General features: G+C 39.6%; 1 protein-coding gene across 3 annotated transcripts in view; it reads right to left on the reverse strand.

Moving 5' to 3' along the window:
• Nucleotides 1-16,519, reverse strand: part of Ctnnd2 (catenin delta 2) — a 727,532-nt gene that overhangs the window by 330,787 nt on the left and 380,226 nt on the right. For all 3 annotated transcript variants that reach the window (XM_057789656.1, XM_057789657.1, XM_057789658.1), the window contains 3 exons: nt 14,143-14,177; nt 13,460-13,576; nt 1,562-1,734 (listed from right to left, as the gene is read on the reverse strand). In XM_057789656.1, coding sequence (XP_057645639.1) covers nt 1,562-1,734; nt 13,460-13,576; nt 14,143-14,177 — 325 coding nt within the window. The remainder of the gene's footprint in view (nt 1-1,561; nt 1,735-13,459; nt 13,577-14,142; nt 14,178-16,519) is intronic.

Consider the following 16,519-nt stretch of genomic DNA (forward strand, 5'->3'; position numbering starts at 1 on the left):
ACTCCCACTCACTGGCGTCTTCACATTTCGACCGGAATGACGCCATGTACACAGCTGGGACATCCCGACAAAGATTCAACTTTCACGGGAGGCAGACAGCCAAGCATTCGAGTCCATGAGCAGCTTTATAATTCCCTTTCATCTACTCAGCTACAGCCCAGTACACAAGACTGCAACATTTACAAAACCACACGTGTCAAGGATTTAGGAAAGAAGTCATTTCTAAATACAATTGTCAGAATGATTTCACTTTAAGGAATGAAATGCACAGGGACACGTGACCGCTGTAGTGGCTCTATGAGGCTACTGTAATCTAATCTCTCTGCATACATTGCGGGGTCCACCTGACCCTCGAGGTCCTACTGCTATGTAAAGGAGAGCCTGCTTTCAAGCACCTCTAAGCTTTGTTGGAAAGATAGCTAGGTGAATAACAAAAGTCAGTGAAAGAGATGGGCTAGAGAACCCAGTGATGGGTCCTAGCACTTGGGAAGGGTTCCTGGTAAGTGCAGTACTCAGTTAGTACCTAAGAAATGAATAACCTCCTCATTTAAAAGCTGGAAGCTGCTGGTCCTTCATTCCAGGATCAAAGGCATATAATTTCAGAATGTCTTGTATAGATGAAAATATGCTCAAAATTTCATTAAAAAAGATAACTATAGAATATATTAGTTCTGGTGGATTGATTGACTATATAGAATTTAATAATAACATATAATATTGTATTTATTTAATAATATAATTATTACATTTAATTTATAATTTAATATATAATACATCCAAATCATAAAAACAAAAATGTTGCTTACACACACACACACACACACACACACCACATACACATAGACCTGAGATTTTCTTTTAGGTTGGTATAAAAGTTTTCAAAGGATAATGTGTGTGTGTGTGTGTGCCTGTGCATGTGTATGTATGCTCCCCTGTGCATAAGTACCCCATGTGTTAGATCTGGCTGCTTTTAACCAAGTTGTCTTTAACTACAGATAATGAATTTATGCAATTGTAAGAATACTTACGTGCCTTAAAGAAACAATTGAGGGTATACTTCAAAATCTGACTTGACAAAGTGTAACTATTCCTAAACTAATCTCAGTTATCTACAGTCTACTTCCATATACTTGATTACGAGTTTATACTGGCTTTGATAGGATTAACTTCAAAGAATAATTGCATGACTTTTTTTTTTCTTTTTAAGGATAAAGACTATTGTCTTTTTCCCAGGTAAACTCAGAGACTCAGACTGTCTGATCTACTGATAACACAGATGTCAGTCTGGTAACTATATGCTCATTTATATATCCATGCAGCTAAATCCATACAACAGAGACACAAGGTTAGCAATTCACAGATATTCTAAAGAAAATAATGCCCGTTCTGTATTACTCCACACTCATAGTTTGATATTTCTTCAATTCATTCACAGCAAAGAACCTTTTGTAAGTTCTTCAACACATTCACAGAGACCTTCTGGATCCCACCTTCCTTGTGCCCCTGGCTCTGCCACTGCTCCCTGGGAGCACAACCCCACAAAGGAGCAAAGGACCCTTACCTGGCTGAAGCTCTGGGCGGCAGCTCGGGCTTGTGTGCTGCGTGCTGGGAGCTGAGAAGGGGCTGTGTCACCCAGGGCCAGGGTCTGGTTGCTATGGTAGCTGGCCGGATACTGGAAAGACCCTTCAGGTTTGGAATTGAGCTGAAGTGCACTCTGGGAGAGCAGGCTGGGTCCTGCGTTGAAAGTCATTTAGAGCAGTCAGTGACAGTCTCGGTGAAGCAGAAATGACATGTATTATTTATTGAGAGTAGCCTAGAATTATCACACGCACATGACTTCTACGCTTTGAATTCTGAGAACTAAAATGACCATAGAATTTAGCTCCAGATGAGATGAGTGTGTGTGTGTATGTGTGTGTGTGTGTTAAAAGTTCTCAGAGGAGTAGATTTTTCAAATGATCTCATTCTGACCTACATAGAGATATTTCTTATGAAGCAAATTAATCAAGTAGTTATTTTTGGATCAGACAATATCAGAAACATTTGAAATAATGTAAAAGAAAAGCTTCACCTTTTTTGTACATTTTAATTGCATTAATATAATTATATCTCACACTTCATGACTGGCATGCTAAAACACTCAAAAACCTTCTGATCAGTGAGAGCTTCCTTTGTATGAATAATGATGCAATACCACAGTGCCAGAGAGCAGACAGTGCTTAAATTATTAATAGCTGTTCATACGATGTAGGATTCACCCTGGTCTCATAGAGTCCCTGCGGACTAGTTATCTTTGCCATCACAGAAAATGCTCAGCAGGAGAACAAAGAGAAAGTTATGGTGTTAAGATTGACGCTGTCAACATGGCGTGTATTATAGGAATGAGGGGAGGATGGGCAGGTCCTGGCCTTAAAATTTCATCACAGTTTGCACGTACAGTTTGGCTTTATTTTCTTGTGTTTCACTTGCATTGAATTCTTGTAGGAGTTTACACATTTTATTTCAGGAAAAAAAATTAAAACTCAAACCTAATATTCACTTTGGGAGTTTAAACCTTCACCGAGAAGCGAGCATGTATTTGCCAGCTTCCCCTGTGTGTGTCTGAGATGGCTGGTGGAGGAATAGTGTTAGGGGAGCTAGAATTTGGCGATACCAATGTCTTCGTGTTTCTTTGCAACATGGTAGGAAGCCAGTTCTTCATTCATGCGGAGTAATAAAACATATGGCCTACAGGACTGTCATGAAACATCCTTGACGCTTGCTTTGCTTCTCAAAATATCAGGATCGTTTCTGTTAAGTGAGAAATTTCAGGGTTCTTGTTTGTCTTTAAACATGACATTCTCTTTCAGATGAAACCCTGGATTGACAGGGACTATTCTTTGACAACTCTAACTTGCCTATTTTTAGGTGTATTGGTTCACATGACCCTTGCCATTTAAGGTATCTTCCTTCCCGCATTCCCTGTTGAAATTGTAAAACGCTAGGATACCATTTTAAATTGTGTTTCCATTTAGTCCCCTTATCACGAAAGGTTTTATAAAAGTACAAGTGCAACTCTTTTTCTTTTAACACAAAACACCATCCCAAGGAGACAGTATGCACCAGGCAGTTATGTTTTCAACAGCTTGCAAAAAGACCAGGTGATCTATCTTGATGGTATTACAAGCTTAATCACCCGGATGATGCTGTCTCTGTGGGGAGAGGTATTCCCTTTCCTTCAGGACAGTAGAAGTCCCCTGTCCTGATTAAAGTGGTAGAAGCTGCCAGCCATGGCAGAATAAAGAGCTTGTCTCTCCATTCTACATAATCGGCAGGCAGAGTTCTGGGAAAGCTTTTGGAAGCATACTAGGAAACTCTGTGTGGGGTGGTGGTCCATGGAGAAGAGACAGGTCTTCACTGGAAGAGCAGTGAAGAGTTCTGGCCAAGTGCTTTAGTCCTGGTCCTCAGTGAAGACCAGAATGGAGAGAGAGCATGGTGGAAGAGCAATGGCTCTTCCCTACCAGAGAGAGGAAGTTTCGCATTGTCTTAGTTTGTTATCTCATTCAGGATAGTAGATGGGCACATAACAACCTGCACTGGGCACACTTTCCTCCTACATTGCACCTCAAGGGCAAGGAAGGTCATAGCAGACACAACAACAGTGCACAGAGTTTGAAATCTCAACAGAGTGAATTAAGAGAGAAACATTAATTTCATATCATTTAACATAATCCACAAACCAATTGCCCACATATTTTAACTATTTGCCTTTCAAGAGAGTATGTGACTTTACTCCAATGAAGTTTTCCTGAGTAGCAAGTTAAATAATTTTGTGTCCTTTGACTTCACACAACTATTCCCAGAAATGTACAAATGCTGTTTATATAGGATTTTTCAAATAAGCAACATCATGTTCTTTTTAAAAATGAATTGCCATTAAAATGATGGTTTGTCTACTCCTGAGAAATGCATCATGGGGTAATCAAACCTGCTCATCCTTTAGAGAATCAGTCATGTATTTGATCAATATTCAATGAAAACAAACCAGGATTCGCTATCTCATTATCCCACTAATACATCTCAAGCCCTGAAACCAAGATATGCTCTGACAATGATAATTGCCCCAACGAGCAGTATCATCACATCGCAATACCGACATGTCACCTGCCAAGGACAAAACAGTCGGGACAACAGCCCAGGCCCTCTGCTCAATTTCTTCCCACTGTTCATTTGACTTCGAATGAGCAAGATTTTTTCCTTTCAATTTTGGAAAACATGCATACATGAAAATATAAAAAAGATTTAAAAATCACACAATATCCCTAAATTATTTCATAATGGAAATCAAAATTGCATATAAATTTCCATTACTTGATTAATGGTATGGTGTATTGAGGCAGAAAAGTATAAATTTGCCAAAGATTTTTTAAAGAATTTAGTTTAGGAATTTAAATTATATTTCTTTTCTCCCTTTAGAACTTTTGGATTTATATGTAGAGTTGCTTGGGCTACTAACAAATTTAGGCAATATTCTTGAGGCCGTGGCATGTATGTGTTGGAGGATGATGGGGTAATGTGGAAGAATTTAGTGGGGGAAACAGAGGACATTTTGCCTTAAATTGAATGGATGAAAATACTGTCTTCAGCACCAATAACTGCACCGGAAGACACTCTAACTCCAAGCAGCTGAGGTTGACAATTTCTGACTTTACGGAAAACCAAAGTCATGCTCTGGATGCATGCTTCTAGAAAACTGAGCTGGAACGTCTAGACTGGTCATTGTAGAGCTCATCAAAGAAGAGTCCTAAAGATGGGTCAGAAGTCAATTGGGAAGGACCATTCCTTGAAGGTCAGGGAGACCTGGTCAGTTTGTGGTGTTTCAGACAGTCTTTTTGTCCTTGACCAACCAATCCTTCCCATTCTGACTGGATGGAGGAGAAAAATTTCCAGGAACTGCCATAGTTGATCCCACTACTTCTGTGGGATGCAGGGAGCAAGGGCTACTGAACGTGAGGGAAACACCTCAATAGGCTCTCACACATAGAAACTGACTGCAAGAGCACACAGCAGCCTTCCAGAGAGGCTGACTTTACATTTTCATTGTTCCCAGGAGATGAGCAGAGAGGGACAGGCAGAACTAGAGCTGATGTCTCGGGTTCAGTGGCTGAAAATGAGCCCTGACCCTCAGGCTTCTGTCTCCTCATCCAGGAAGTGCTGTCCTTTAAACCCTCAATACTCACGCACATGTCAGCATTTCAGGATGAAACAGTCTACAAAACAGACAGGCCCCCTGCAGCAGGCGAAGCCTTCACTTCTCAGATTATATTATTTTCCCAGTCAATTTCTGAGTCCCAACCTCAGTGAATACAAAGGCTGGAATGCTATTTTTTTTTTTTTTTACAGAGAGCTTTAGACCCACTTACAGGTTATAATAACACAGACACCATGATACACAGTCATTTTCTCATGAAATTAACTGGGTACTTTAAGAATATCTACGACCACATGTGGTTGACCATGTACATATGTTTGCAAAGCTTTCAGGAGGCCGTATCTGCAATTTCCAGTTCTTATCTGACTTAGCTGAACATCTGCCCCAGATATATTAAATCTGTTCCAGGTACATTAAATCCCAATTAAACTACACAGTGTCCAGTAACACAGAAAGGCCAGAGGCCCCCTAAGTTATGCCTGCAAGTCATCACTTAAGTCACAACAATGTAAGTAAAATGATGGGGTATGTACTGAAAAAAAAATCAACCCAGAAGAAGAAGTCAACAGATGTGGGCTAGTCCTCTTACATACTCCCTCAGCCATATCTATTGGCAGGAGTAGTCATGGGAATAGCAGGGACTCTTTACTAGGTCCCAAGAACTGTACTGAGCACCTTACACCTATTAACAAATGGACATTTAAGACAGTTTCAGCAGGAATAGCGCTGTCAGTCTCTCTACCGCTGAGGGAACTTGGGAGTCCCCAGCTGAAGTTACTAATTAAATGGTGACATGGGGTGGAGGGGGTCGTTAAACATGGCTGCTTGGCTTCAGCAGTGCTCTTACCCAAGGCCTTGCATTACTGTGTTGCTTCACATTGTAACCTCTCCAATTGTGAGCATGGAAATTCTTGACTCAAGATTTTATGTGACTTCTGTTATATGATATTGTTAGTATTAACTGTCATTACCATGATTATTAATCATCATCATCCTTATTATTAACTATCTACTTGCCCAATCACAGAGTCACACTCTGCTAGCAGTAAAACCCTGAGCGGGATTTGTTTTCCTGGAAACATATCACAGGGCTGTCTCATATAGCGCTTATTGCTTTCTTTCAACACTCTTCCTGCTTCTGTTGTGTGGGTGGGGGTGTCTAATACATCGTTCAGCAAAGTGGCCTGCTGCAGTAAAATAATTAAGAACAAATGGACACTTAATGTCGCATCCAGGAGTTGAAAAGCTAAAATCTTTGTCAATATGAGAAAGTTGTTCTTGTTTTCTCAACCTGAAATTTCTTTCTTTGCTAACTGCGAAGCTCATTCTCAAATGTCAAATGCTTAACTGTTACCTTCTCCATGAACCTTTCCCTCATGGCCAACTGTCCAGGGAATATTAGCCTTGTCCTACCATGCTACTTTAGCTGACCCTGTCCTGCAATGCTACTTTAGCTAATCCTGTCCTGCCACGTTACTTTAATTCACAACAGACCCAATTCCAAGGAGTTTCAATTGTCATCCTGTGTATTGCATTGCACCAGGAAGGATCTTGGAAAATGGGATGGAAGCTGAAACTATGGGAACATGGGTACTCCAGTGGCACAGTGGGTTATCACGGGATACTTTTATAAAAACCACAGGTATCTAAAGCGATAGCAGGGTGATGCTGAGTGCCAGCAGAGATGGAGACTGGGAACTCCTTGCAGTGTGGACAAAGTCCTTTGCCACGAGTCTGGAAATCACAGCGGAAGCAGGGGGACAGCAGGCTGAAAGGGAGACACTCACTTAAGTGACAGGAGCAAAGAACCCAGCAGACAGGAAACACGTTCGCACAAGGCTGAGTGGCAAGAAGGTGTGTGTCGAACCCACATGTGGAGACTCCTTACATTACTTTTCAGTCCTGGAGCTTGAGAAGATGATGGGACTTCCTCTGTAGATCTTAAAGACACTCCAGACTCTATGAAACTTGGCTAATGTAATATTTTATCTTTAATAATTTCCCAAGTCATTTCTATAAAAACATGCTTCAATCATACATAAATAAAACGTGAGAGCAGGAGTGTGGCCGTGAGAGTCACCTGTAGAGGCGTGGGAAAACCCGAGGACACTGGTAGACCTTCAAAGGCAGAGTTTAGAGTTCATTTCAAAGAATTATTTACTGCTCTATAAAAGTATACTAAGGGAAAAAGAAACCCAAAGAGGATTGAGCAAGCCTTGAACAGGCACCCAAAGAGATGTCCTATGAGACTATTAATTTAGGATAATCAGCAGAAAAATAAACATGCAAATGATGCCCACTTCAGGAAGGGGGATTCCTCACACTCTCAACATTAGATAAATTTATGCTTCTCGGGAAGACCAGAAATATATTCTGGAGTCAAACTTTTACTTTTTTACAAGATAATTTAGAAAACTTTTTATGAAGGCCATGAAAAATTATTATATCAAATCTCACACACCTCTGTAACAGTGGAGAAACTGGCATTCATTTCTGCCTTCTTGCTACTTGATCTTTGGAGAAGCATAAGAATGACTTGAAAATGAAGACCTCTTTTGGTTTGTTTGAAATGAGAGGAAACCCTCACTGCAATACTAAACAAAAGGGGTAGCAGCTGGCCTATCGCAAACACTAGGCAGGGCTAAGCCAAGCATGTAGTGGTGATTATGTACCAAGGTGTCACTACAAATTACAAAATAAAGGGAAAGACGGGTAATAATTTGTAAGATTATTATGGTCATAGTAATCACAAATTGTTCTGCAGAATATAAACACTGACTTAGTTTAAAATGAACGACGTATCCTTTTTACCTATTGCAAAGGTTTCTTCTTCATGGGTTCTAAAGGAACCTGCCACTTTCCCAAGACACTTAGAAGATGTACCTGGTGGTGCTAAGCTGGTTATATTCTCTTGAACTTCATTAATAACCTATTTATGAGTTGCCATTTGGAGAAGTTCCAGGGAGGAGGCTCCCTAGAAATAGTAGCCCAACCCATCCACCACCTCAAAACGTACCCGAGGGCAGAACTCCAGGGGCTTAGAGCTGACGGGGCTGCTCTATGAACAGAGAGGCATTTGCGTTTCACTTCTGTCTCTGTATCCAGAATCGCTACTAGCCCTTGTCAGCTGATTCCAATTTGGAAAATAATTCATGTGATAATTAAAACTTTAATGGTGCGCAGATGACCTGGATCACACACACAAACTTTACACTGACTTAAACCCAACAAATGCCATTGTCTTGTTGCTTTTGCAAGCTGGACTGATGCAGAGACATAGACCCAAAGTTGGTAAAGGGTCTCAGATAATGCAGGGTTTGTTCCTTTAGATCTGCACATGAAAGAGAAGACTGAGAAAGCATAGTTGTCAAAAGCACAAAGGCCAAAGATGTAATTTTAGTTTGCAATGCTTTGTAAAGAATTTTACAGCGCTTGGGAGTGTAACCAGTGTTTTTATTTCACACTGTAGCTCCCAAGTGGTTTTTTATAAAGGTTTATCTTCTTCTTATTTATCTTTAGGTACTACCATTGTGTAATGAGGAGGAAATACTAAATATATTCTAGTAAATTAATAATCCAATGAAGGCAGTTTCATCTCTCTGTACCAAAAATCTTGAAAAGAAATGAAAAATTAATGGAGTCCAGTCATGAAGGAGAAAAGCCTTACAACAGAATCTGAAAAATGCAGCAGTCAATGTCTGGGTCATACTGGCTCATGGTGATACCTCACTGTGGTGGACTTGTCCCTGTCCCTGGGGTCTACAGGCTGCTTGTGAACTTTGTCCCTGTTTCTTATGATCTATCTTCTCACATGGAGATATACTGGTGCTACATCATCTCTAACAATTCTAGCAGCTCTCAAACTTTCTGATCTCACATAACAGAGGACCTTTAACAGCTTCTATTGATGTGGATTATATGCTGTGGTATTTGAAGTATTTAGAATGAGCTACTAGTAAGCCCATAGTTCCTACTGTTACAGTATGGATGCTGGTGGTCTTAGGAAAATGTCCGTGAACTGTCACGTGGGAGAAAAAAAATCATTGAAAGGCAATTGGTCTCTTAGCATTGTGAAGACCATTTGACTTTGAGGGTTCTCTGCAAAAGTCTCAACAAACACCACCTCCTTCTGAGAATTCCCAAGCATACTTTAGGAGATCTCCATGTTTGCATCTGGGGTCCAGTATCTCCCCATGAGAGAAGATATGGGACAAAGTTCAGAAAGCAGCCATATAGACCCTAAGACTTTCTATCTTGTTGAATCTAGACTTGGTTTCCACCGTGATAGACAACAAAGAAAGCACACGATCCCCTTCCCCTTGACCATGGCTTCCACATGCTCAGGGAGTTTGATTCATACGTTCATTTTTATTTCTAGTATTCTATCTTTGCTGGTGGTGTTCCTTCCTGGAACTAGGAAAAGTCACTTCACAAATGCCTCCCACTCTTAATACTATGAATCACATGGCTATGTGGTGTTGCGTTGTACAGCATTTTTATAACTGGATGTCTCAAAGGTTCTCTCGTGAGCTAAGAGGACAGACTGGAGCTCCACAGTGAATAACGGGCCTGCAGTAATCACACTGCAGATATTCTATTTGGGTCCTGTCTGCTCACAGTGGAATTCTATACATGATTGATTCTTGATGTTTATGTAATGATTTGAAAGCTTAAAATTATATACATTTTCTAAAAAATTCTTCATATATGAGCTCCCATGAGTTTCCCGATGAATGGCAGAATTAGCCACACTATAGTAGAGCTCAAATTCATCAGCACACTAAATAAAGAAATAATCACTCTTGTAAAATATATTGGACAACTTAATTTCTGGTTAACTTACATGTCATTTTCTCCCAAGCTGTCCTTTTCTTCCTGTATTGGTCCAGCTTTAGTTATGATTTTGACTGACAGTATTTTTTACTATTTATTGGCTGAGATAATATCACCCTTAATCTGTCATATCTGTATCTCCAAGGATGCTTGAGTTAAACGAAGTTCTAGATCCATGTTCATTCAGGCTAAGCCATGCAGGACACTGAGAAGCTGTGGTTCCTAGCACCCTCCATAAATTGCTTGTGTTGATCACTTGTTCTGTCTTGTTTAACTAAAGCTACAATCTCGGAAGCCATCCTTCTGCTGCCTCGGTGACACACGCTGAGGAAACTGCAGGGTGCCAAAAGTTGCTCACAGTTTACATACTGTTCAGGACAGCGTGTTTCACAAAGAGAGTAGGAAAATATTTACAACTTACACCACACATTAGTGAAGCTCGTTACTGCTCATCATGGCCTTTGAAAGACAAGTCTACTACGATTTAATGTTTATTTTTAATCAGTCCTTGGGAAGAAAAACAACAAAGGCTTCAAATATAACAAATCAAGTAACCACTTGCTCAGCTATTGAAACAGCTTTCCATTTAATATTTTTTTCCAGGCTGATTTAGACTTATTTAGTGTTGTTTCAGTCCTTTTTGAGTAGGGATTAGGAGACTCAAGGGCATGATGCCAGGTTCAATTTAGCATTAGCTAGTTCACAGCTATTCTAGCTAATGAAGCCATTGATTGAATAACCACAAGGGACTCCCCAAATCTGATGTGCTTACGCTAATTAGACGGATGTATCCAAGAGCGCTACACATCTATGTGCTGCTTCTAGACCAAGAGCATCCAGGGCAGATACTATGGCCCTACACAGTGGACGGCTGTGCTGGCTGAACTTTGAGCCTTCACACTCACTCTATTCCATCCCTCCATAGAAAAGGAGGCCCAGAACTTGTTGGATCTAGGAAAGCAGCAAGGAGATTAGGTTTTACCGGTGCTGCATTCTTGCTGCTTGACTCTGCTTCTACCAGTTCTAGCAAGTTCCTTCAGGTCCAGGGGTGGTGACAGCTTCTGTCAGTTTGCTGCTAATTCCTGGGAGTTTCAGCATGTGCTGTTTGCTCCTTTAATCTGGCCTATCTCTTTGTAAATAGTCTCTTAATTAAATTGCTTTTACTTAAACTCCTTTGAATAGAATCTTTATTCTATCGGATCCCTAACTGATAGACGTACAGGGAATGGCTAACATTTTAATTTTCAGGTCCTTTCAACACTTGACATTAGCCATATATTGATAGCCCAGATTATAGCTGTGTCTAACATTTTCATTTTTCCCCCTAAATTTTATACAGTGTCTTTTAGTCTTAAAGTGCTTCTGAAATTGTTATGAACAAATTTCTTCCCTGAATGACAACAATCCCCACATGGATTGCTCAGAATCCCTCGGCACAAAAGTTCAGGTGCTACCTTCATCATCCGGCACTTAAACATATAGAATTTTAATATCCCAAATTAGAAAACAGCCAAATAGCAATCAACATTCCAAAGGACCAATGAGTTGTAATATATTTTTACAATCTAACTCTATTTAGTACTGAAAAAGTTAACTACTGTTTTGTAAAACAAAATGAACAAATCTCACAGTTACAATGCAAAGCAGATACTATGCAACTGAGCTCGCAAGGATCCCAGAAAGCATACCAAGGTCTGTAGTGCTGCCTTGCTAGAGGGCAGTTTGCTTTAGTTCCTTTTTCTTTCTTTAAAGCTGCATGCCAGAGCTTACGAGAAAATCTTAGCTATCTTTTATCAGACTACTCAGTACATTACAGAAAGTACATAAGTTTCCTTAAAAGACAGAACAATGGCAAAATATATCTGTAATAATGGGAATGTTTAAATGCCTGTAAGGCAGAGAAGTATAGGGTCATGCCATCTCTGGATGACTCTGAGCACACACTTCAGGAGAAGAAACGAGTTCACTAGACATTCCTTTAATGTCCTTTAACTCTATGAGAGCCTCTCAATGGAGAAGGTAAGTGTGGCTGCTTATTATAATAAAATATCATACATATTTAATCTCTTCAACTATTTCACTTTGTTGTTTGATTTCTGAAATACTTTATACCATTTCCATCTTTCTTGTTATTACCAATTTAGCTTTTGAAAAATGATCTTTCGTGTGTTTATGTATGTATCTGAGTGAGAATGCGTATGTGCGCATGAAGGTTCCTTTGGAGCCCAGAGGGCAGAAGCAGATCCCTAGTGCTGGAGTTGGACGTGGCTGTGAGCTGCCTGACATGCCGTTGAGAGACAAACTCAGGTCCTCTACAAAGGCTGCGTGTACAGGAAACCACTTGCTGCCTCTCCAGCTCTTGTTTGCTCTTAAGATTTTCCAAAAATAAATACAACATTCCTATATGTTTTGATGAAAGTTTATATTTCCACTAAATACAAGTTTTATCATGAAATATTCTTGTTTTGTTTTGTAAATAGTGCATAACTTTCTCATCAGAGTCAATGCTTCCCAAAAGTGTGTGTGTGTGTTGTGTGTGCATGTGTGTGTATATGTGTATATACATACATACACAAATATGATTCCCTGTATTATAATTTTATGTTTTTAAATTTTGTGAATTATTATCAGTGAATGTAAGTTTTTTATTTTATGTCTTTGTTTTCTCTCTGATCCTTCATGTCAAAATTTCCTAACTAGGTATTTTTATAATCATATGAGAAAAGTTGAAAATATATTCAATATATTGTTTTTAAAATATTTTCTTAATTGCTACTTATTGGTTGAGATAGAAACTCATATAATCAAGGTTGGCCTCTGTAGTTTTGATTTTCTGATCTTCCTGCCTCCATATAGAAAGTAGGGAGATTCAGCTACGCCCCATCCTAGGGACTGAGGGATTGGCTCGGTGCATGCTACATAAGCAGTCTGCCAATGGAACCTCTATACTTAGCAACTGTAAGACTTACTTTTCCTTTCCTTTTTCTTTCAGCATCCTATCTAAATGTGCATGGAACAGGTCGAATTAGTACTTTTTACAATGACATCATTCACCTTTTCCCTCTCCTCTCTCCAGTCCCCCTCCCATATATCTCTCCTTCTTCGTTCAAACCCATGGCCTGTTTCTTCATTAATTATCACTACATCCATACAGGCATGTTTGTGTGTGTGTGTGTGTGTGTTGTGTGTGTATTCCAAAATGTAACAGTCTGTATAATGTTACCTGTATATATGCTTTCAGGACTTATCATTAGTTTTGAATTTCTGTCTTAACTTCCAGACTCTGGGCTGTTCTGTTCTTTTCCTTTAGAGTCTTCTGTTTGTCTTTGACTCCACACATAGTGAGTGAGAAGACAGTCTGAGCCCCATGACACCGCCTTAAGAAAAAAAGAAATGCCAAACACGGCATGCAGAGGGAGCTTCTGTTCAACCTACTTTCACCTGTCGAGTAATCCTGCGGGTCGAGTATTCCTGACTCCTGCAGAGAGCGGATGCAGGAGTCCACCAGCTCCAGGCCTGTTGTAAGCTCATCTTCGATGTCTTTCTGTCCATCTGAAAGGAGACAGAAAGCGGTCAGCACGATAGGTCAATACTAGAGTTCCAAGTCAGTAGCTCTCAACCTGTGGGTCATGATCCCTTTGGGGGAATCAGGACACTTTCACAGGGGTTGCATGCACCTGCACCTCAGGCGTTTACGCCATAATACACAATAGAAGCAAACTACAGTTACGAAGTAGCCATTAAATAATTTTATGGTTGTGGGTCATCACAACATGAGGGACTGTATTAAAGGGTCCCAGGAGTAGGAAGGCTGAGAAGCACTACTTTAGGTTATTATTTAACAATTAAATACTACATCTGACAGACAGCATCTTTGCAAGCCTTGACATCAAGCAGAGAAGGAAAAGCTAATCAATTATGTGTACCCTTGGAGGAGATTCAGTTCTCAGAAAATCAAGAGAAGTTAGCCCCTCACCCCAAATCATGAGCATCATAACTTTACTTAATTCCTACTGTCTTCTTTTTCTAATTCACTTTTAAAAATCTAAAGTTGATGAGAACATGAATCAGTAGAGGTGCATCTAGAAGTAAGACCCCATCACATGGCTGTACTTTACCTTGTGTCTGCCAATGGAACTGCTCTCCTGCTGAACTGCAAGAAAGAGAACACACAGCTGTAATGAACTGAGTAGCAAAGAAAGGCCTCTAAACACAAGATACACAGGAAACACAGAGCTGTAATAAACCAAGTAGCAGAGAAAGGCCTCTAAACACAAGATACACAGGGAACTCAGAGCTGTAATAAACCGAGTAGCAGAGAAAGCCCTCTAAACACAAGATACACAGGGAACTCAGAGCAGGAGAGGCAGCTTCCTGGAACTTGCTTTAAGTCTTTGCGAAGGAAAAGGGTCCCGCTGAGATAGAATCTTAATTTAATGCATTTAATAATGCATTAAAGGATAACTACATATATCCGTTTTTGATTCACAGGTAATACCATGTGATACATGGACATTATTCAGTAATTTTCAAAAAGGTAGCTCATTTTTTTTCACAAATCCAATCCATTAAGCAATAGCTTATGGATAATTCAGTTTTATTCATTTTCAGTTATTTTAAAATATAAGTATGCATGGTATTAGACACTGTAATGTAGCCAAATAAAGAAATATATATCCTCTTTTAATTAAAAACAAAATAAAATAGTTTTTTTGCCTTTATCTCAACATTTCCTATGAATCCTTCTTTCCAGTTGATGGTTGTAGCTTAAACAATGTGGCTTAAAAATAATAACATATTACCACCAACTGAGCACACATTATGAACCTTTTCTTCTAACAGGTAGGAGTGCGTATCTATCTATCTATCTATCTATCTATCTATCTATCTATCTATCTATCTATCATCTATATATCTATATCTATCATCTCTTTATCTATATCATCTACTATCTATCTATCTACCTATCTATCTATTTATCTATGATATGCAAGTGACATTTCAGAATAGGCCTGCATACATGACTGATTTATTTTGCATCACTTATTAACTATAACATAGGTAAATACATTTGAAATTTCTGGTCATGAACAATTTCCGTTGTACATTCTTCTAACGGTACTATCATGTCCTGTGAATAACTGAGAAGAAACAAGGCCATCAGTGACAGACACCATTTTGAGAATGATTTTCTTCAGGCATCTCACTAGATCTTTGTCTTGATCAAGCAGCTTCTATGAATGGCTCATCAGTCCCTTTACAGTAAGTGAATTTTAGACCCTTAATTTGTACCTTAGAGGCAGCTTCTGAATACATTTATGTGGGAAAGGGGAATTCTGGTAGAAATCAGCACTCAGAAAAGCCATGATTGATGTAAATGAGAACAAGAATGGTCCCTTTAGAAACGAATGACTATTACAGCATGCCTTGCTCCTGAACCAACTCCCATTAGCAAAATGGAAAAGACTTTAACAATGCTAAGTGCTAAAGGCAAACCTGACACATAAAAAGGTAACTACAAATTCATTTCCATGAAACCCTTACACGCATTAAAAAGATAGAGAATCATACAAAAGCTATTTATAGCCACACAGTTCCACCCTTACCATAGGAATGTCAATATTTTCTGAAATGACCAGGAGGGCAGGCTCCTTAGTAGGTATCATAGACTATAAGGCTGCTCCACATAAAAGCTCTAAGAATCACCATGGTATGCCTTAACCACAGCCATCATGGCCACACTAAACCCTTAAGAATGCTATTTATTGAGCATCTGCCATCATGATTCTAATATTACACATCAATTCACTGGACGTTTTCCCCAAACTGTACTAGTATTTGGGCATTTTGATTCTGAGTGACTCTAGTGCATATTATTTGTGTCATAATCATCTGTGGCACTTCTTAAATGTGTAGGTGAAGCCCCACCAGAAACCTAAAAACTCAGAAAATATGTAGGCTCAGCTGAGTGTCTGCTGTAAACATTAAGGTTCCACAGTCCTAATGTGCTCTGAATGCTAGAATCACTAAGTAAGAAATTCGTGATCAGTTTAGTGCCGATCTAAGCTTTGTAACTCTGCATCTTAAGGCTGGACAGACTTTGAAGGTGGTATAACCTTCTAAGTCTAATGCCATCAATTTATACAAGAATAGAAAACATTCTCACACTCTAGTGGGATGAATCGTGGCTTTCCACCAAAATAAACTCAAGATCAAAGTCTTGGAACTTGTGCATGGCAGGTTTTCAGACAGGGCTTTGAGGATCGATTATCAGTTCACTGTCTTCAGTCAGACTTTGTACAGGAGGGACTTAAACATGAAATCCTTATAAAAGATTGAAGAGGACCCACAGAAACATGAGAACTGTCAGATGAAGATGGGGGTGAAGACTGGGGTGACTCAGATACAGGTCAGGGAAAACCACACAATCAGGAAGAGGTTTTTTCGGGGTTGGGGGGATTTCCTATTCTGTCTTGTAAGGCCTGTCACTCAGCC

The sequence above is a fragment of the Chionomys nivalis genome, chromosome 15 (assembly GCF_950005125.1).
Source record: "Chionomys nivalis chromosome 15, mChiNiv1.1, whole genome shotgun sequence".
NCBI lineage: Eukaryota > Metazoa > Chordata > Mammalia > Rodentia > Cricetidae > Chionomys > Chionomys nivalis.